The following is a 20,604-nucleotide window of genomic DNA, read 5'->3' as shown; positions in this document are numbered from 1 at the left end:
TACGATGACCAGTGCCAAGTTAGGCACTATTGTATACAATTTGGAAAGTTAAGACAATTCGAAGCTTTCGAGCCTCTGGAGGCTGAACCAGTTGAGTTGGAATGTGCGGGGTAAATGTGGGTTGACAGCGGCTTCGGCCATTGTAGTCCCACTATTAATGAGCAGATGAACCACCACTTGAGGGAATTATAATGGAAAAATATGAGTAAGCTGATTCCGTCATGTGAAATAAAAATGGCATTCTCTTATTGAAGAAAAGATATTTGCTAGAATAAAAGTGGGGATATCCGAGATCGCTCATCATATGTACGATTATTCACTTCTTTTTATCGCCAACACATCCGAAAAAGCCATACCTAACCTCATGAAGTATGAGTCAGGACAAAGTTACGGCTCAGGCTCAGGCTCAGGATTAGAATCAGAATCAGGTTCAGGATCCGGCTCCGTAAGCCTAGCCAACATCTTTTGAGTGTGCTTCAATTTGCGATCAGGCTGGCCCTTTCGACGGCCCTCTATCTCCAGAAGACGGCGAATAGAATGTCGGCCAGCTTTTCCATCAATCACTTTGATAAGCTCGTCCCAAGTCAGGCGTGGGTTTTCGTCAAGAGCGTCGAGCAACTTTTTCGTATCTTCTTCATGTAACTTTCTCGGCGCTCCAGAGCGATGGCTTGTCTGGTTATTGTGTCTGGTCGCTTCTCGTTTCACAGTTGTTTTGATTGTCGATTGTGGGATATGAGGAAATTGAGCGTGGATCTGGCTGTATGACCATCCGGCTATCTTCTTTAATGTACAGATTTGTGTGCGCGTGTGCACGTCAAGCTGTTTGCGAGGGCCACGCCCGGGCGGTGTTTGGGGAGGTTGCGGAGCTGGTGGGGGAGCAGCTGGGGTAGTAGCTGAGGGAGAAGCAGCTGATGGAGGAGTAGCTGATGAATATGCGATTGATGGAGGAACACTTGATGATGTAAAGATGAGTTGAGGTTCAAATTGTGGATGCGCATTGTATGGAGCGGTCACGGGTGGATGTGCATATTGTGGATGCGCATTTGATGGAGTAGTAATGGGCGGATGTGGAGATGCTAGTTGTACATTTGGCGGAGAAGTAATAGGTGGATTTGTCAATTGTGGATGCGCATTCAACGGAGTACCAATGGGTGCATTTGGATATTGTGGGTGCGGTCGCGGTCGCGGTTTTTTAGGTTGAGGAACACGCGGTGATGAAATAGTCGACCGAAGAATAACCCCACCGCGACGAGATGATGGAGAAGAGGATCTAGGCGTTGTCCTGGCCCTCACGGGTGATGTAGCTCTTGGTGTCTCGAGTGAAGGCAGAGGGGCATTTTGGACTCTAGCAGTGTGAAACTCCCATATCCAAGGTCCTTCGGAACCTCTGTAAGAACACTGCATGTTAGTCTTTCTGATGATACACTTCGGGAGATAGACGCGTACCTACTCGAGCGGTGGTTGGTCATCGCTCCCCAAAAACGTTCAAACGAGATAGATACACAAAACTATCCAACGGCCAAGTATCTCGAACCATAATATGGGAATGGTGTTGTCCCAAGATATGACTTTGGCCAGTCGCGAACAAAGGTGGAGAGAGCGTGACGATGATCGACAACGCGACTGATAGCCGGGTATTTGATATTCCGAGATCGGATGTACACCAAACGATAAGCCATCCAGTACAAGCTGTCACCCGTTAAACTTTCTGGGGTATAGGCGGGGCTCTAGTTAAGGTATGTTGGATTCAGTCTGATTTTGATTCATCTGTATAACCCCCCAAAGTGGGAAATCAGCGCCACAAAGCTTATTTGCTTCATGGCTCCAATACAACCTTGGAACTACAAAGCATCGTCGTTGATACCAGTTTCCTGGAGATTATGCCAAAACAGCTAGATACTACGTCTCACGATGATGAATTTCGGAACCGAAACCACAACAGCAGCCATGACCAATGCCATCTTCTTACTTTACAGCAATCCAGCAATACTCCAAAAGTTGAGCCTTGAAAGATATAATGTCGTCCCGGCCGACACAATACCCACATACGACAAGGTATCCCGATTCCCATACCTCCGCGCTTGTATCGAGGAGCCTCGTCGAGTTAGCCCCGCACGCTCTTTTGGCCTGCCGATAATCGTCCCAAAAGGTGGCAAAGAGATTGCAGGAAGATTACCAGAGGGTGTTATAGTTTCAGTCCCGACATACTCGCTTCTTCGTGGCGGGGTGGTTTTGAAAGATGCATCTGAATATATACCCAATCGATGGCTGACGGATGATCTGGAAGAAAAGAAGAAAATGTTGAATAATCATATGTCTTTTAGTACAGGGCCTCGGGCGTGCATTGGTCGGAATATTGCCTACTTTGAGCAGACAGTTGTCATTGCCACTATTGTGAAGGTCTTTGGTGGGAAGCTCAACGACGGTTTCCAGCCAGAGACCCAAGAACAATTCAATTCTAATCCGGGGGAGCTACTAATGGGGATAACTCGGCGTTTGTTTTGATATTGGACTCTTGATGTGCTCTCGTAAATGCACATGTGGGCCTCAATCAAGTTTTGTCAGCTCTGCACTCGCCAAGCCTTCAAAATCACAGAACGCGCTGGTGGTCTAGTGGGATGATACTCGCCTGAAGATCTAGATATCTTCATCCTCAAGCGATAGGTCGCGTGTTCGATTCACGCCCGGCGCATTTGTTTTTACATATTTGTCAAATTTGACGACGAAGGTCGAGACAATATCTGCGGGAGCATGCTATTGGGAGGGAGGTTGCCTGGAAGGGGAAGAATGGTTGCTGATCTCCATTAGATTTCTTGTTGTTTGTCATTTATGGTCATTTTTTGGCATTTTGTAGAGCATCTCATCATGCTTTAAAATTTTTTGTATCGACGGGCTATTGTGGATCGTGTGTTATCTGTGTCTAATCTGGATAATGGTGTGGATCCCGACATCTGGAGGGAGCGACGTGGTTGATATTCGCTCGCCACCTCGCAGCTCTCCTCTCTCCTTCCCCATGCTGCGTTATTTTAGTTGAATTCACTTAGTTCTGATTTCCATCTGTTACTTATTCCGCTCGTAAAACGGGCTTGCTTATGGCATCTTAGTTATTCTTCCTGCGGCCCGGCGTGGCGCGTGTATTATCAATTTATCATTGCTACAATTTTAGATGGTATCAGATTACTACACGACTATATTATAGTCATGGAAATCATAATAATTATTCTCACAGTAATCATGACAATCATAGCAATTGTGATAATCATAGCAATCATCATTAAGACTCAGATTCTATCATTATTCTAATCATCGAAATCGCTACCGAGCATATGGCTATTCAGTAGTTTAAGTATAAAAAAAACAATTCATCTTGTCCTATGTCCGCTACGCACACTTCAACTTGTCATAATGTAGATTCATTTACTGCCGGGACTTGCCTGGCCTAGTAGCCTTGCCGTCCGCCGCATATTAAACCAAAATGGTGCTTCAATTGACAGGATGGAAGTAGCATTTCGTCAGTAGAAAGTTGATTGTCCCACCGCTATTTCCTACTTGTATGCCCAGGTTGCCATCACCAGAAGTCATAGCAGTCCCCATGCAAGAAATTCACGGCTCTAATCGACGAATATAATCAGAAGATTCTCAAGAAAAACCAATATTCATGAATCATGCTTACTGCCCAGCCGCAGTATCGGGCGACTATTCATCCGGGCGCTAAGCCAACTACGATGAAGCTTTGCCGCATGGCCTCGGACCATCACATAGTGGGCATCTAGTTGCCGTTGAGGGAATAAAGTTGATACCAAGGGTATGTAAAATTAAGACATACAGAGTAAAGCTTCTTTCACACAATTGACACGTATTATTGCATACTAACAATGGCAGTAGAAGTCGCGTATAGTAGTGTCAACATGATGTTGAGGCACAGCGGAGATAGTGGCGGATATACTCGGAAGATCAATCTTCCGGCATCGAGTCCAATGAAAAATCCCTCCCCACTTCGTTGATATGAACTGTCTGTCAATCTACCAAATCAACAATATATACCACAATGGGGAAAAATAAGGCCGCCAAACGGAAGCGCAATGCGCAAGTCAACCTTCCATCCAAAGTTCCCAAAGCCGATCATGTACTCACGCCGCCTTCCGATGGCCCGACATTGGAACCAAAACACCTGAGCTCGGTTGTCGCAGATGAAGACCTCGAAATCACAATTGAAACCCTCAATACGCTTGCACAATATCCCAGCTTGACCAAGTCGAAAGCATGCAAGGACATTCGAACCGCAGTATATGACTTCCGCCAATCCTGCCTCACAGGCGTCAATTCCGCGGAGGGCGCAAATTTGACAGCTCGGATCACCGGTGCTCTGGCCGATAAGAAATACCTCGATGCCAAGATTCTTCTCGCTGAGATGAGATTGAAGGGAGAAGAGCCAAAGATAGGCGCATTGTGTCGATGGGTGCGTGATCTGGATGTCGTGAGTGGTCTGTCGACAAATCCCGACGCAGTCGACCATGTCTCTACCAAGCGAAGCTCAGAAGACCTTGAGCTTCTCGCTGTCCTGGATGCTGTTCTACGAGTCAGTACGCCAATTGATATTAGCCCCAAGGCTGTCTTCTCAACACAACCCATTGGTTTCCAGTCGATCTGGGATCTTCGCCCGTCATCGCCACCCTTAGAGATCTACACCTCGGTCCTCGACAAATCCATTCTAGAAAGCGCCCCTTTATCACCCTCCGCCCTCCGCATCATCGAAACCACTCCCGGACCCCTCCGAAAACCTCCAAACCACCACCCAGCTATACTCTATACTACCGCTCCTAATGCTGTCCCCCTCGCCCCGGTCGGCCCGCCTATAACATACCACCCCCATCCTGCAGTTCCAGGTCTCGGCATGGCCATGAACGTCCTCACCCCGGAGGAATGCAAGGCCATCATTGCAGCAGGCGAAAAGGTCAATTTCATCCCCGATGTCCCGATGCGTGAAGATGGAGACATGAGTGTCCTCGCCCACAACTTTTACTGGATCATCGACACCACCTTCCACGATATGCTATGGGCCCGAATCCACCCATACGTCCCACAATCCATCAACGGCCGTAAAGTAAGGGGTGTTAATCGCCGGTTCCGTGTATACCGATACGTCCCAGGCGCTGAGTATCGATGTCATATCGATGGTGCCTGGCCACCGTCTGGCATCTTACCAGATGACACTTATGTCTACGATTCCTCGCCTGAGGATCAAAAGCAGAGCTCGATGTATACCTTCTTATTATATCTCAATGATGAGTTTGAAGGTGGCGAGACGACCTTCTTCATGCCTGCTCCGCGTGAGGGGACACTGAATGCATATCCTGTGCGGCCAGTTATGGGTGCTGTTGCTATCTTCCCACACGGTGAAGCGAACGGCGCCTTGCTGCACGAAGGAACGGGTGTGAGGAAGGGAGCCAAGTATATCATTAGGACTGACGTAGAGTACGACATTAAACCCGCTGAAGAGTAAGGTTATAAAAATATAAAATTTGATATGAATAATGAACTACCTTATACCTTAATATTTTTGATTTGATATTTGAATTCGCCGTAGAAATTGAGTCTACCAATGTCATGTGTGCACAGATTTTAATACTGTGTCGTCTGGTTAACAACAAATTATAAAGTGACAATAAACAGTCAGTTTTGGGTCTCTAAACCTTCTCCTGACTGTTATTTTGCCTGTAGGCATGTCTTGATACCATGGTATACACCAGTATTGAATTGGGTTCCGATCTTCGCTGGAATCACATCAGAATCACTTTCGTGTATGTAGCCTTGCACCGTGTGGCGTCGCACCATCCCGCGCAACAATCCTCTAGTTCCATGATTGGTTCTCCACCCGCCTGCCATAATTGGGTGCATCATATCATTTCCCCTCCATTTTGGGGGCTAATCCGCACTGACCTACAAGCTGAGCGCCTGAAGAGAAGGCCTTTCTAGCCCAGAGCTGGAGGGGTTATGTATAAGAAGGACCCAATGTCCCAAGTCGTGCATGGTCAAACTTGCAACCTTTCAATCATGTCCCAACTCAGACCATGCAAAGTTATCATATCAGGCGGGGGGCTAGCTGGGCTAGTCCTAGCCCTGACACTTGAGAAGGCCGGCGTTGACTACCAGCTTCTTGAAGCTTACCCTGATATTATTCCTAAAGTTGGTTGCGGTATTTGTATACTCGTTAATGCACTTACTATCTTGGACCAACTGGGATGTTATGACGATTTGGCTGCGCGTTCAACCGCGCTGAGTACTATCGATACCCGCTCCTCTGACGGAGAGTCACTAGCAACGTCGAAAAACTGGGAAACGATATTGCCGGAGAGGTATGTTTCGCGTCTGTTTCTGAACAGTTCACCCCTGGATGAAGGAATCAAGGAATATCGGGCTAAATAAACTAGGTACGGGTATCCGTTCCTGTGGATGGAACGCTCGACTATTCTGCAAGTCATGTATGAGCACATCGTCGACAAATCGAAAATATTGACTGGCAAGAGAGTCCAATCTGTTGAGAATACAGAGGACGGAGTAGAGGTTACGACGACAGACGGATCGGTTTATCACGGCGATATAATCGTCGGTGCGGATGGTATCAACTCGGGCGTTAGGCGAGAAATCCAGCGACATGCAACAGAACGTAGTCTTGGACCCGAATACACGGAGCAAAATGGTTAGTGCAAATTCACTTACCAGTATCAAATTGCTAATAGTTGATAGTCGTGTCTGCCACCTACGGCTGCATGTATGGCATGTCACCCGGGCTACCAGGCCTGCCTGAAGCATGTCTTGACTTCAGGGTGAACAAGCGATCATCGTCACTTATCGGTACCGGAGTTGAAGATAGGACATTCTGGTTCCTGTACAAGCACCTTGGTCGCACATTTACCGGTGCCGATATCCCTCGATTCAATGGAGAAGATTCTCTCAAAGTAGCGAAAGAACATTGGGACGAAACCATTTCGCCAGGCATAAAACTGTCAAACTTGTACGAATCGAAGAAAGATGTGCTCTTCTCCGCCATGCCGGAGTTTGTATTTAGCAAATGGCATCTAGACCGAATGATTATTCTTGGCGACGCAGCACACCAGGTACGAATAAAGTACTACAATTGCAATAACACTAGCTAACGGTTTCTTTTCAAATACAGATGTCATCAATCACTGCTCAAGGAGGAGGCCAAGCAATGGAGAGTGTGGCATGTTTGGCCAATAACATCATCCCAGCGCTTTCGGACAACTCGAAAACAGGCAAATTGTCAGCGGACGAGATCAACGCTATATTCGACCGCACACAGGAGATACGTCTACCACAGGCGAGGAAAATTGTCGCGTCGGCTCATCAGCGACAACTCATGGATACTATGGAGACGCCTGAGCTTGAAGATCTCATGCTGAACAAGTTCCCCAAAATCATGGCCAATATTCTGGTCCAACGATGGGATGATGCCTTTGCCGATGCTATATCGTTTGACATTTTCCCCGCTCCAGTCAGACTTCAGACTGCACGGGATAAGAGGGCTACGGAGTCGGATACGCCGCGATTGTGAACGAATTGCCTTTGAGGTGATTTAACTTCTCTACATGTGCCTTGTTTTACATGGAGAAGAGAGTACGATCTTCAAGTTCTATTTACAGGGTCAAATTTTGTATATTTGAATGGACCCAATAGAGAATCTCTTCAGATATCTTGGAATTTTGTAGATATTTGATGTAAAATCACCATTTGTCGCGCATCTGTCATGTATGTTAATTCCGGCCGACTACAATCGGACCGATAGCAACCTTCACCTCAGATTACTCTCATCTTCCCACACCATAACCAATGTTCTTATTATTGTGCTATGATCAGATTTATTGTATTCAAGTGCATGGGACGATTGTAATCCATTGTTCATTCACCGGTCGTTCATGTTGCATCTTTGGCGCTCATTCATGTATCTCATTCGGTTCCAGGATGCAGGCGAGCTGCAGCGAGCTGCACACCTTTCGGATCCACCATCGACAGTTGATGGCCTCAAGCCATACGTAACACCCAATACGGAAGGAGATGGTGTCCAGAGTGGGCCCGTTAGCGTGAACCCACCGTCGAAACCCCACATGTGCATTATTAGAGTCCTACTTAAATAGGTATAGCGGGGTGTGAAGGTGGGCCAGCGGGGCTGTAGACGTGACACGCGCAGATCTTGATCATGGCCCGCAGTCAATGTGGAATCCTAAAACCTTGGAACATGTCACACAGATTTTATTCCTCCTCCTCATCTTTGATCTGCCAATGACCGATCCGGTACGGCGTTTCAAGTGCACAGGTAGTATTCCTCGATACATGGTGGACCAGTAAGATTGACTACCATTCACCTTGAATGTCCTGGAAGCAGTCGCAATGCCAGTTCTGCTGGATCCATGAGGTTGATTCGGCTTCCGGTAAGATAGGGTTCATGTCAGCGGACTCATAAGGTCCCCAGATATTCCTAGCCCTTGCCACCGAGATAATGTGGTGCTCAAACGTTCCACCTTTCGAGATAATGAGATAATACTAGTCACCTCGTTTACAGAGTCGGGGGCCCTCGGCGTCAATTTGAATAAAGCCGGTCTAAATGGTCTTCTGTTGCGATAGTTTTGTCCTGTATCTACGTTGAGTTCAAACTTATTAATGGTAGCGGATGGCTGTATAGAGTAGTCTGTAACCATCGACCATTTGGTATAGGCTCGACCATCTTCGAAGAATAGGTTCGAGTCTATGCCATGAAAATCGAAGTGGACTGGGTCACTGCATGAGCCAGACCAAATGTCCGATGTTTGAATAATGAAGTTCTCGAACTTAACTTTTCCGTCGACCCAGCGACAATTATCGCAAGTTATGTAGAACGAATCTTTATAGTATCGAATGCTTGGGGCCCAAAGGCTACCGGTCGCCATGATGGTTTTATCATCCTGGTTCACAACGGGCGTGGAGGCCGACTGGGATAGATCAACTTGTTCAGCTCTGTTGATTGCGTCCCCTTTACCAAAAATCAGTATGGATGAAAGGAATTTTGATAATGGAGGGCATATCGCAGTTCAGCCAATTAAGCAAGTCATTTAAGGCATAAATGGGTATCCCGGGATAGAAGGGGAAGGATGAAGTGACGGCAGAATACGTGTCTCCGACGGCCACTATGGACGGATCAGGTGAGAAGCCCGGAATAATTGGATTATTGGCGGTTGGTGACATGTTGAATGGCATGTAATGTAATTTCAGTAAAATAACCTTGGAACCAAGCCTTCGCCTTTTCTTCAATCCAAAGGCGGGACTCGGTTTCCAGATATTACTATTTATATGCGGTATCGCGACCCCCCAAAATCGTGGATACTCCCAAGGACACTATTGTTAACCCTCTGAACATTTACGGGGCAACTATAGGCAGAAAGGTTAGTTCCTACACTAAGCCCTTGCACTAAAGCTGGCCTTCGGGAAATTGCTAGGCTTGGGTGCAGTGGCAACGATTGACCCCACAAATTCAGTACGCGGATCAATCAACATAGCCTTAGTACTATTCATGGAACTAGAGTTTTAATTTATGTCTTTGATCTAGTAGGAAACAGATGATAAATGTACACTGTTGGATTATGATTTTCACCTGGGTACGATCATTGCTGATCCATCAATGGATGTTCTGCCTCGCGCTATGTGCCCCCTTGCACCATGATGCTACACCATGATGCTACACCATGGTCACGGTAGAGCCGGCTTGACGCTCGGGACTTACCCACTGCATTACATATTAACCCGAAAGACTAGCGCAGTTGAATTGCGAGCAACTGTGCACCTACGGCTGTCTCAGTTCCATTGACATCAACGTTCACGGCACTGGCGCCAGCGGTAGTCACAAAGATCGTGTTCAATTCTCCCTTGCCTCGTCCAAAGAAGACGCCAGTCGGCTCAGCGACTTCCGTCGAGTCCTCGGAGCCAGCAATGATTTCGCCACCGATGGCAGTCCCATTACGGGTGAAAATGACCTGCTCAATTGTGTTGCCAGCAGCGCCGGCAAGATATGCAAATGTGTAGTTGGAACCGTAGGTAGAGTTGAGAGCAAACCCATTCGGGGAAATAGCAAAGTCATCAATCTGGCTAGCTTGGTACACCAATTGCCCCGTACTAGCGGTGACATTAGGGTAAAGCTCCGCGCGGTACAAAGCACCATTGGCACTCCAATAAACAAAGCCATCCGAGACTTTGATTCCATTTATGGCAGACATAAGACTATCCTGCTCAATAGCCTCCCATGTACGGCCAGTTTCAGTATCGATGGCAAAGATAGCATCTTGGTAGGTGGCGCTAGCCAGTAGGATTGTCTCATTGAAGGCTGTCAGCCCGTTGAACCCAGTGGGCGCTGTAGGGCGGCATAAGAGTTTGATCTTCGGCTGTTCGCCATTTGTGTTGAAGTCGACCTCCCAAACATGAGTGGCATTGGTTGGTGGATCGCTGATATTATCAGATGTCGTATTGGCTCCAGCTACATAGAAGACATCATGGGCGCCTTCAGTGATACCAGAGAGCCCCAAGACCGAGGTGAAATCTCTGATGACTGTCTTTTTGGGATGGCGTTCGCGGGGATCGAAAGCCAAAAGATTGGCTGGAGGGCCAATCTCGGTGGCAAGGATGATACCATTGGATCGTGTAGCGAGATTTTCCAACCAGGTGTCGTTTGAAGAAAATTGATAGACGGTGCGCACATTGAGCTCAGAAGCAACGGCAGTTCCTAAAAACAGGCCCACGGTGAGGAAAGAGCGCATTTTGAATTTTGGGAACAGAAAAACAAATATCCCCAAAGGCGTGATCAGGGTTAAGTATCCCCAAAAATTCACTTTAATTTAATGTTGCTGCGGTAGTTCCCTGCTCTTCATGCGGTTATTCAGCCCGTTGAGGAATGATCAACGAGAGTGGGGTTCTTGGAGATCAAGGGTGTACGCGGCTTATGTTTTGGGACGAGACCCCGATCCGTGGTGACGTGGAAGTAATCTCGTAATTACAAGAATGAACTAATTTCTGTACTGATGAATCGATGTAGTGCTTTCAATGAAATGTTGTAAAATTATGCATAAAGAAATATAGTTGCATGAACCTTGAAAACCTGAAAAGATATGAAAGTTTGAGAGATTTCTGCGGGAAAATCTTCGTTGAGCTCCATGTTTTTGTGCAGGAATAGCCATATGCATGCTTTAATGCGTGTCTTCGGGCCAGGGATTTCCCCACGTTATATGGGCTGACTCGATAGAGCCGTGCTATATTCAGTTATCTCCGAGTTCTACGGTGGATATAACAACCAAACTTGGAATCTATAGCCGATTAACTCGGGGGATGCCACATACTCTTGTGGGGCGAAAATTTATCGCCGCTTGGCATTTTGCTAAAAGCTTGCCGCGCAATTGGCAATTTATTACATCGGAGAAGGAGAAGTCCTGAAAGGGCGCGACTTTTCTAAAATAAGGCACCTAATCCAACACGATTGGATTTTCAACCTCGGAGATATAGAATCATTCTCGATACTTCAAATTATTGCATCTGCTCAGCGGTAAGAGTGAATGTGGATAATTCTGGGTACTTCCGGTGAATTCTCTCTGCTTTCTAGGTACATGATAGCGTGCAGGAGCCATCCTAATTAGGTTCAAGTTTGAGCTCTAGTAGACACAGAATTTCGAACCCTAATTCATTTAAAGCCATTCGGCTCAACAATCGAGCTTGTCATGCCCATATTCCTAGAATCCCGACCTATCAAGAAGGAAAGTTGATGTGGTACTCTTTCTTTAGTGACAAATTTGACTTTAGAATCCACCAACACCTCTTGAATGTTCTCATGCATTTTGTCTTTTGTCGGTACCGAAGTACCTCATGTTTCGGAGATTTTAAATATGGAAGAAATATTGCAAATTCCAGTGTCCCCTAAGCCTTTACTAAGATTGAACAACGAATATGGGGCTTTTATTTCAGTCCCAAGGCTTACTACCCCTTGAAAGGTTCAAAATCGAACCGATGTTCACAGGCATCGCTGCATACGAGAGAAACCGGTGACATCACTGCTAACCGACAGTGTCAATTCATACTATATTAGCTCTCCGACAGTCTACACTCCTCACTACTAGCAAAATTATTAGGAATGAAACTGCCTGCGGTGGCATATCGGTAAATGGATGCCTCCGAGTCGATGCCGTTTGTTTGGCATGCGGTCATATATCATTACTAAGACAATGAAGACACTTACCTATAACTTTTGCCTTAAAATACTTATGGCCCATTTTATTCCCTCTTCGAATTGTTAATATATAATCACTCCGATGCAAGATTATCAAGGAAAGTCTGCGAAGTACGCCCTGGGCGCTAATCGTGGCCCGTTCTCATTGAGGCCAAAAGATCTTGCTGGAAATAAGGATTCCGCGGCTGTTAGTTATGCTGAATCGATTGGCACCAACTTTCTGAAACATGATCAACGGGCAAAACTTGTCGGCTTCCGTCGCCATTGGAGGCGTTTTTGGTGTTGCTATCTATTTGGCAGTATTATCTCCTTCGGCATATTCCTTCCCATATTGTATGATACTATTTTCGCCAAATTCGATCCAAAATTGCAGTAATAATGACCTCTACAGTTTTCTCATTTGCATTCCGGCAATTGCCCAACTACTTGTCAACAAATCTTCATTGAATCTTGTCGAGGTTCAAGTCATGCAGCCGCACCCTGATTCCATCAAATTGAGCATGAAAACAACCTTGAAAATTCCCACTTCAATTCCGGTTCAGATAAATCCGTTTTCACTGGATCTTTTCAACCGAGCACTACCTGGAAACAGCACATGGGCAACAGTTTATCTGCCACATACGGATATTAGAAAGAGTACGACAATAGAGATACATCAGCGGACAGAGCTTAATCCCGAGCACTGGATGTACTACGTTCATCAGGCTATCTTCTTAGCTCATGCGCCATTGTCCGTCAAGGGATCAATTCATGCTTCTATAGGAGCACTTAAGGCATCTGTTGTGCTAAACAAGGATATTGAGCAGAATAGTACGAGTTGCCCGCTACATCCCTGAGTTGAAATATAAGATAAAGGGAGCTAATAATTGAAATTAGCAATGAATGGATTCGCAGGGCTGTCCATCTCTGATGCTACCCTGCTGCTCCCACCACGCTCAGATGGTGTCAATCTCATTGCCAACATCACATTACCCAATCCTTCGGTAATGACACTCGAAATAGTAAGCGCACATGTGTAAATATTTAGGTGCACACCTTCCAATCTAATATGCAGAACTAGGGGACTGTGGTTTTTGACTTGCAAAGTGATGATCTAGTACTTGGGAATGGTACAATCGACAATCTAGTGCTTAAGCCTGGGAATCAAACCAACCCAATGGAGGGGATTTTGGACATACAAAAGCTGATCTCCAACTTTGGTTTACTTCTGGAACAACAAGCCCAGAGTTTGATGAATGGGTACTTGAGGCTCACAGCGGTTGGGCAATCGGTCACTTATGCGGGTGTTGAAGTGCCATATTACACTCAGGCATTGAATAATCTTACATTGGCAGCGCAAGTACCACTTGCAGAGGTACTGATAAATACTCTACAGAACTCCCTCGACAGTGACACGAGTGGTTAGCTACCGGTTCGGCATATGTATGAGATACAAATCCCAAGCTTTACTAGTAGTCCATTTCAAAGTCAACTCTATATTTCCACCTGGATATCTACAATGTAGTTGCAATTGATACTAGATGACTCCGCGTTTCGCCAAAATTTGGAGATAGAAATTCTGCAAGGTGAACAATTTTCTTTTCAACATTGGCCAATTACTCGGGAAATCGCAGTTGATCCATACTTTCAAATTCAAGTAAATGCATTTCAAGTTGGCAGTTGATGCAATTCAAGATCATGATACCCTTCCCTAATTTCTCGTCGCTGTAATGGCAATGACTTGAAGCACCTGGGCACCAAATATCTGTACCATCTGACAAGAGAAATAATATCTTGGCCAATCGTAGCTACTAAAATTTTCGTAAAGTCGTTTTCGAAACGCCAGAGATTATGGGTTGGACCATTTTCCCTGGTCAATGCACACCGGTGGGGTATTCGGAGTAGTTATATCAATCGGAGTCAGCTATCTTTGCATCCGAAGCGGCGCTCGGCATCAGCAAAGACCGAGATTTATCTTTTATACTATTTATTGCGGAGAATTCTTCCCGTGAAGAGAGTGAACAAAGCCTCGTACACTGATAATCTCTCGCAGCGATCCATTTTTGGAATTTTGATCCAGACTAGTCGACTTTAAAAGCCAATATGCCGAACCAATACCAGAGATTTTCCATATACGTTCGAGCAAAACGTCTCGGTATCTTTGGGAAATGGCGGATTGATCCGTTGCAATTTTTTAAAACCCAAGTCAAGCTCAGGCGGCGGCAAGTTACCTGCACTTATGACGTATGGTCCGTATGGGGAGGATGTGCCATACAAACAGTACGTTTTCGAAAGCTGTCCTAAGAGAATACATTGATTAAAACAAATCAAACACTAGGTTTAATCCGAAAAGTTTTTCCGGGGTGAATCCAGCGCACCAAACAGAACATTTTGTATGGGAAACTCCAACTCCCCACTTCTGGACCGAACAGGGATATGTTGTTGCCCGAGCGGATGAAATTGGAATCGGACAATCCCCCGGCGTACTGCATGTAAAGTCAGCAGCCGCAATTGACGGATTCTGCGATCTCATAGAATGGGCCACTGAGCAGTCTTGGTCTACTGGGAAAGTAGGTCTCCTCGGCGTCAGCTATTACGCCGCCACTCAATGGCAAGTCGCAGCTCGACAACCAAAAGGCTTGGCGGCTATTGTTCCTTGGGAAGGGTTTTCAGATTCCTGTGGTGAGTCTTTGAGACATGGTGGCATATTGTCGAACAAATTCTTTGATTTGTGGTATGCGCGTCAGGTTACTCCAAATCAATATGGACTTCCCGGGCGCGCGGCTCGTAATTGGGGGCCTGACCCTGTAGAGGGTGACCTAACTTCTGAAGAATTAGAGGCAAATCGGCAAAAAGACGTTTTGAATGAGCAGAGATATCGTGACGATGAACAATTGGCCAGCCTTAATTTCAACCTCGAGAGATATACGAGGCGATGACATCCACCTTGGTAAAAACAAAAAAAAAAAAGAAAAGAAAAGAAAAGAAAAAAAAAAAGACACCCGGTCAAATACCCTATGGCACTTTTCAGGATAACGGTCGGATAGGTGCATTTTAGAAAGGAAGATTCTGAAATATTGAGAGAGGATGAGGCGCGAAATGATCTAGAAATGCGGGTATAGATAACGGGGAGAGAAGAGACAAAGAAGCTATGTAGAGAGGTGCATGATGTAATGCGGGGACATCTGGATACTACGGTATATACAGCCTGAGCACAATCAGGCTTATAAGGCCTACTTTGAAGGAAGCCCAATGTTTCAAGGATTCAAATGTGGGTATGCGAAACTGCCACTCGAGCAGAGGACAAGGACCAATAATCCCATATAGATTACTTATGAGCCGCGCGCTGATTCTCTCGCTACCAGAAAGTACTAGTACATACTATGGGTTTTTCTGTATCCACCATCCCTGCTCTCGCTCATAGTCTATCTTGTAACATGTTCCGGACTTGAGTGTTGGTGCATCATTCTCCCCAATCCAATCAGGTTTCGTCCCCCCCTCCCACATCTGAAGGGTCATCCAGTCCGTGTTATACGAAACGTAGATAGAAGATGCACTCTCTTGAATATCTTCTTTGCCCGAGCCCCATAGGCTCCATTGCCCACCAGACGGAGCAACTTTGGGCCCATAGATAATTGCATTATCTTTGACGTAGTCTTGACAGGAGTCATCCGTGTAGTAATCTACCTCGAAATAAAGTGAAGCGGAGCCTGGGGAACCATAATATGACGGTGTGGCGTCAACTGTGGTGGCAGTGGCACTAGTAGTGGCAGTAGCGGAACTTGAAGGGTACTGTATCCAATATCCCTCACCTTGCTCATAGTCCACTTGGTAACAGATTTCGGACTTGAGTGTTGGTGCGTCACCCTTCGTAAGCTCATCAGGTTTCGTTGCCCCCTCGTACATCTCAAGGGTCATCCACTTCATGTTATACGCAGGGTAGATAGAAGATCCGCTATCGACATCATCGATAGAAGTATTCCATTTGTACCCAATCCCATCAGAAGAAGTATCACTGGGCGTTTGCACAAATTGAGCACCCACATAGTCTTTACAGGAGTCATCACTGTAAACATTTATGTAGAAGTAATCGGCGCCTGGGGAAGCATAGTTTGACGGGGTGCTGTTCACTGAGGTAGCAGTGGGACTAGTGGTACTTGGAGTCGTGGTTGTACTCGATGGGTAGATTGAGGAATATAAAGAGTCCAGGGAAGCTGCCAAACTGCTGGCGGCCGCGGTGTCGAGAGTAATTATAGGATTCCAATACTCTGTCCAGCCGGTCAAATCAGCTTCGGTGATTGTAGTGGTGGTGGTCGAGGCCTCGGCACTGCAAGCAGTAATAGTCTCACAGCTGGTGGAGGTCTTCGTTGTGTATGTCGAGGCTGGTGTGACGATGGTAGAGTAAACAGTCTCAGTGCAAACATCAGCCTCATCAGACTCGCAGTCGTCGTCTTCTGATTCACAACCCTCGCCCGTACACACACCATCTTGACAGTTGGTTCCAGAGCAGGAAACCTTGTGGCAGTTTGGCCCGGTGCATTCTCCTGTACTGCTGTTACAATCGGCACCAATGCATCCAATGGAAATACAATCAACTCCGAAGCAGCCACCCGATCCATTGCAATCTGTGCCCTCGCATCCAACTGTCTTGCAATCGTCACCATCGCAAGACCCGTCAGCGCCACAGTCATCGCCAATGCAACCTGTCTCCTTGCATGAATCATCGATACAGATTCCGTCGTCACAACCGGAGCCTGTACATCCCTTTTTCTGACAATTAGAGCCTGTACACTCTCCATTGTGACATCCAGGCCCAGTGCACTTCGAGTTTTTAGAAGGTGGATTTGGATCCTCTGGATCTACCCAGCCCTCATTGCTTTTTGAGTCATCACAGTTCAAGCATGGAGTGTCACAGAAGCTCGTGCACTTTGTGCCGCAACCAGATGTACAGGTAGGCCCAACAGGCCCTTGGGTAAAGGTCACAGTGGGAGTGGGCACATTTGAAGGAAGAGATGTAGAGGACCATGGCCAAGGCGGAGGGTAGATAGTCCTGCTCTTCGTGACAGTATGTGATGTAAAATCCCCACTTGTGATATGTTCTGGATTTCTGTCATCGGGGAATACAATTGGGCCCAGTACAATACTTGGGAGGAGAATAGTGGATGTTTTCGTAACATTGGTTCCAGTAATGTTCCAGTTCCACCATGGGATCTGATCGGTAACAATAGGGTCAATTGTGAATGTGGTCGTTTCGATCGTACGGGCAACACTAGTAGTAACTGTAGGGGTACCCTCAACTGTTACGGTGACTGTAGTCGTCCAAGCAACTTCAATTGATGTTGGAAAAGGGTCAATGGTGATCGTCGTCGTTGAGGGCAGGGTGGAAGGCCCAACAATTATGTTCAGAGGGGCAATTCCAGTTGCCGTGTTTGATTTCGTACCACCTCCAGCAACATCGGCAGCGATATAGACATCACCAGAGCCATCACTGCCACCATCGGTATCTGCACCAGACATTGATGAGTCAGAGGGATCAAGCTTGTTGGGATTAGCTGTGGACCCGGGACCTCCCTCATCCAATGTCCAGGCAAAGAGACCTCCAAGACATCTGCTATTGGCATAATCGGCCTTTTGCTTCAATGTTTTAGCATTATCAAAAGAGACCCTGAAAAACTGTCAGTATTTGACTTCCTTTCATTTGTTAGGGTCATACATACCATTGGTTATAATTCCAGGTAATCCAGTTGACTGCAGCTTGCTCATTGTATGTCACCTTGGGATCATAAATGTCCATCACTTGGGCAATTTCATAGTCTGAGAGAATGCCACTTGACCCTGTACATTCACCAGCTTCTCCTCCTCCGTTGGTGCTGCCTGTTTTATCAAAAGGACAACCGGGCTCCGTGCAACGTGTGTCGTTCAGTGTGAATGAGCGACCGTAGAAGCCGAGCCCAAGGTGTACTTGAGCTGGTTCAATATTGTTACGCCACAATAGGTCCAATCCTTCGTTGATTTCTTTGATTTGATGTTAGCCAGCTGAAAAAAGCAGACATACCTGCCATAATACAGTGCTTCAAGGATAAAGCTTACCCGTCAGGTTAGTGTGTGGATTGATGTCGGATGATGTCCAAGCACTGTTACCATCCCAGGTACCATGAATATCGTATGACATGAAATTAAAGTGGTCCACATAATCTGCCATTCCAGTGATATTGAAGCCCTTGAGATAGTCTTTGGGTTATGTTAGTAGCGAACCATAAATCTCCGGATAATGACACAGGCACTTACAGTAGGAAGATGGTAAAGTTGCGGAGATACCATAATCATCACCAAACTCGGTTTTTAACTCTTTAACAAGGGTGACAAAGTTTGCTGTATCCTCATCACGACCGCCTATTTTTTGAGCTTTAGCGCAGGCTCCATTGTTCAAAAGAAGCAAGAATTTATCACCTACCTCTGTCACTCGCAGCAGGATACTCCCAGTCGATATCGATTCCGTCAAATCCGTAAGAAGACATGGTACTCTTAGCGGACTCCACAAAAGCTTTGCGGGTTCCTGGGAAGCGAACCATGTCGGAAAAGATTAAACCACCTAGGTCCCAACCTCCCACTGAAAGCCAGACCTGCAGGGAAGGCTTTTTCTTCTTCAAGGCGACCATCTGCGGGATCCATGTTTCATCATTATCATAGGTGAATTCGATGGTAGAATCATCAGAAGAGATACTAGCGAAGGCGTAGTAAAGATGCTAAAGCAATTGTGAGCGCGAACTTTTGTTGTCATGTTACGATTCGGACCTACCGTCCATGGTGTAACATCGATATTCTTGGGTTCAAGGTTGTCGCAAGCGTGTTGGTAGTTCCAGGCCTCGAAATATCCTGCGTAGACCTTTTTACTAGAAGTTCCAGAGCATGATCTAATGAGACATAAGCTGAAGGTCCTATCAAGCTTGCAAATATTGGTAAACTACGTACGGTTGTTCGACGGCATCGCAGCCACTGATGCAACCGTCGCCACAAAAGTCTTCAGTAGTACCGCAGAAACTGCTCACATTAGTATACGTCTCAAATTTTACCAAATCGATCGAGCACTTACCCAAATTGTGAACAGCATACATTCAAAGGACAAGTAGTGTTAGCGACCGGTGCATAGGCTAGTCAAAAGTCAGTTGATTGAGAATCCATGGCCTGTTAAACGCTGCGTTCTGGAACTTAGAGAAACAGTAGAGGGGAATGAAATCAAGATTGAATTTTGCAAGAATTCATCACCTCTGATTCTACTGAAATGGCAAGAGCGTGAAGGTCATAAACAAAAAGCGACACTGAAAAGGATTGCCTGAGACTTACGACCACACTCTGCCTGTGCATCGCAATCGGAGATGCAAACATCATCACCACAGAAGTCGTCACCAAAGCCACAGTAGCCAGCCTTAGAGCAGCACCCTGAAACGCATTTCGAAGTTTCGGAACATGAGCCGGATGTGCCTTTGGCGTCTTCGGCTTGGGTGAATGTGACTAGCAATGGCAATAAAGCCAAAGCTCTGGCCAGAGACAGACCCCTCATACTTGGGGCCTGCAAATGAATGGAAAGGGGTGTTCAAAACGAATGAAAGTGAAAACGAGTGTATTGGAGGACATACAATAATTCCAAAGGCTCCCTGCTACATATAAGATAATCGATGCTTTCCGTGTCTTTAAAACCTATGGCCAGGTGGGGCACTTGAGTACATAGTACTAGGTAAGTTGCCCAGGTGCGAATATGGAGTCAATTATGTATCTTTCACAATTTACATGACATGTATTGTGTATTCGGTAAGTTTGACGGAGTAAACCACATCGCAGCTAGCGGTTGGATAATCGAACAACTCGTAGCCTCCACCAGATAGATGTTTTGGCCTTAGAGTCGTGCCGATCAAGGGATCTTTTGAATTTACAGCTCCACAACCAAGTTTTTTTAGTTCCTTTCTAGAGCTCCACCATAGATAATTGAAGGTGCATTGACCTCAGATTCGTCTCCATCTACTTATCCAAGCTATCGCCACTACACGGCTAATGACTTTAAATGTAACTCTTCAATTTGGAGCTGATATGGAAGAGCCACTAAGCTTGAAGAGATCAGTGTAGAATCCTGACGGCTATTTTGAATCCGGAAAATCTCAGAGTCAATATATGTGGGCGCTTCATTTATGGATTAAAGGCGTTTGATACTGTTTTCTCAACTCGACGTGACTCTCAATAAGCAGTATCTCAAGTATCTCAAATTTGTGCATAGTGTGAATTAATCTCCTTTTTCGACATTTTATAAAAGGAGCAAAAGAATCGGGGAGAAATTTGATAAATTGCTCGTAAAATCGTACCTGCAGCCAGGG

At 46.0% G+C, this 20,604-nt stretch overlaps 9 protein-coding genes across 9 annotated transcripts; 6 read left to right on the top strand and 3 right to left on the bottom strand.

Moving 5' to 3' along the window:
• Positions 1 to 387: 387 nt before the first annotated feature.
• Positions 388 to 1,469, bottom strand: N7478_011833 (uncharacterized protein; the record flags this gene model as incomplete). Its single annotated transcript, XM_056928047.1, has 2 exons — positions 388 to 1,387; positions 1,447 to 1,469. The coding sequence occupies 2 exons, from the start codon at positions 1,467 to 1,469 to the stop codon at positions 388 to 390; spliced, it is 1,023 nt and encodes a 340-aa protein (XP_056773774.1).
• A 442-nt stretch (positions 1,470 to 1,911) lies between these two features.
• Positions 1,912 to 2,505, top strand: N7478_011832 (uncharacterized protein; the record flags this gene model as incomplete). The annotated part of the gene is made up of 1 exon (XM_056928046.1): positions 1,912 to 2,505. The coding sequence occupies one exon, from the start codon at positions 1,912 to 1,914 to the stop codon at positions 2,503 to 2,505; it is 594 nt and encodes a 197-aa protein (XP_056773773.1).
• Positions 2,506 to 4,048: 1,543 nt separating this feature from the next.
• Positions 4,049 to 5,503, top strand: N7478_011831 (prolyl hydroxylase family protein; the record flags this gene model as incomplete). The annotated part of the gene is made up of 1 exon (XM_056928045.1): positions 4,049 to 5,503. One exon carries the CDS (start codon positions 4,049 to 4,051, stop codon positions 5,501 to 5,503), a length of 1,455 nt encoding a protein of 484 aa, XP_056773772.1.
• Positions 5,504 to 6,054: 551 nt separating this feature from the next.
• N7478_011830 (FAD-dependent oxidoreductase) lies at positions 6,055 to 7,576 on the top strand (the record flags this gene model as incomplete). Its single annotated transcript, XM_056928044.1, has 4 exons — positions 6,055 to 6,356; positions 6,432 to 6,700; positions 6,748 to 7,118; positions 7,178 to 7,576. 4 exons carry the CDS (start codon positions 6,055 to 6,057, stop codon positions 7,574 to 7,576), a joined length of 1,341 nt encoding a protein of 446 aa, XP_056773771.1.
• Positions 7,577 to 7,961: 385 nt separating this feature from the next.
• On the top strand, positions 7,962 to 8,156 carry N7478_011829 (uncharacterized protein; the record flags this gene model as incomplete). The annotated part of the gene is made up of 1 exon (XM_056928043.1): positions 7,962 to 8,156. The coding sequence occupies one exon, from the start codon at positions 7,962 to 7,964 to the stop codon at positions 8,154 to 8,156; it is 195 nt and encodes a 64-aa protein (XP_056773770.1).
• A 1,647-nt stretch (positions 8,157 to 9,803) lies between these two features.
• Positions 9,804 to 10,802, bottom strand: N7478_011828 (uncharacterized protein; the record flags this gene model as incomplete). The annotated part of the gene is made up of 1 exon (XM_056928042.1): positions 9,804 to 10,802. One exon carries the CDS (start codon positions 10,800 to 10,802, stop codon positions 9,804 to 9,806), a length of 999 nt encoding a protein of 332 aa, XP_056773769.1.
• Positions 10,803 to 13,137: 2,335 nt separating this feature from the next.
• N7478_011827 (DUF3712 domain-containing protein) lies at positions 13,138 to 13,664 on the top strand (the record flags this gene model as incomplete). Its single annotated transcript, XM_056928041.1, has 2 exons — positions 13,138 to 13,260; positions 13,320 to 13,664. 2 exons carry the CDS (start codon positions 13,138 to 13,140, stop codon positions 13,662 to 13,664), a joined length of 468 nt encoding a protein of 155 aa, XP_056773768.1.
• Positions 13,665 to 14,477: 813 nt separating this feature from the next.
• Positions 14,478 to 15,177, top strand: N7478_011826 (Alpha/Beta hydrolase protein; the record flags this gene model as incomplete). The annotated part of the gene is made up of 2 exons (XM_056928040.1): positions 14,478 to 14,518; positions 14,577 to 15,177. 2 exons carry the CDS (start codon positions 14,478 to 14,480, stop codon positions 15,175 to 15,177), a joined length of 642 nt encoding a protein of 213 aa, XP_056773767.1.
• Positions 15,178 to 15,619: 442 nt separating this feature from the next.
• N7478_011825 (glycoside hydrolase) lies at positions 15,620 to 19,799 on the bottom strand (the record flags this gene model as incomplete). Its single annotated transcript, XM_056928039.1, has 9 exons — positions 15,620 to 17,903; positions 17,956 to 18,253; positions 18,329 to 18,469; positions 18,527 to 18,631; positions 18,693 to 18,984; positions 19,038 to 19,131; positions 19,211 to 19,279; positions 19,332 to 19,389; positions 19,583 to 19,799. 9 exons carry the CDS (start codon positions 19,797 to 19,799, stop codon positions 15,620 to 15,622), a joined length of 3,558 nt encoding a protein of 1,185 aa, XP_056773766.1.
• Between the last annotated feature and the right edge of the window lie 805 nt (positions 19,800 to 20,604).

The sequence above is a fragment of the Penicillium angulare genome, assembly GCF_028827245.1.
Source record: "Penicillium angulare strain IBT 27051 chromosome Unknown utg000009l_segment0_segment0, whole genome shotgun sequence".
NCBI lineage: Eukaryota > Fungi > Ascomycota > Eurotiomycetes > Eurotiales > Aspergillaceae > Penicillium > Penicillium angulare.
This window is presented reverse-complemented; position numbering and strand designations above follow the sequence as displayed.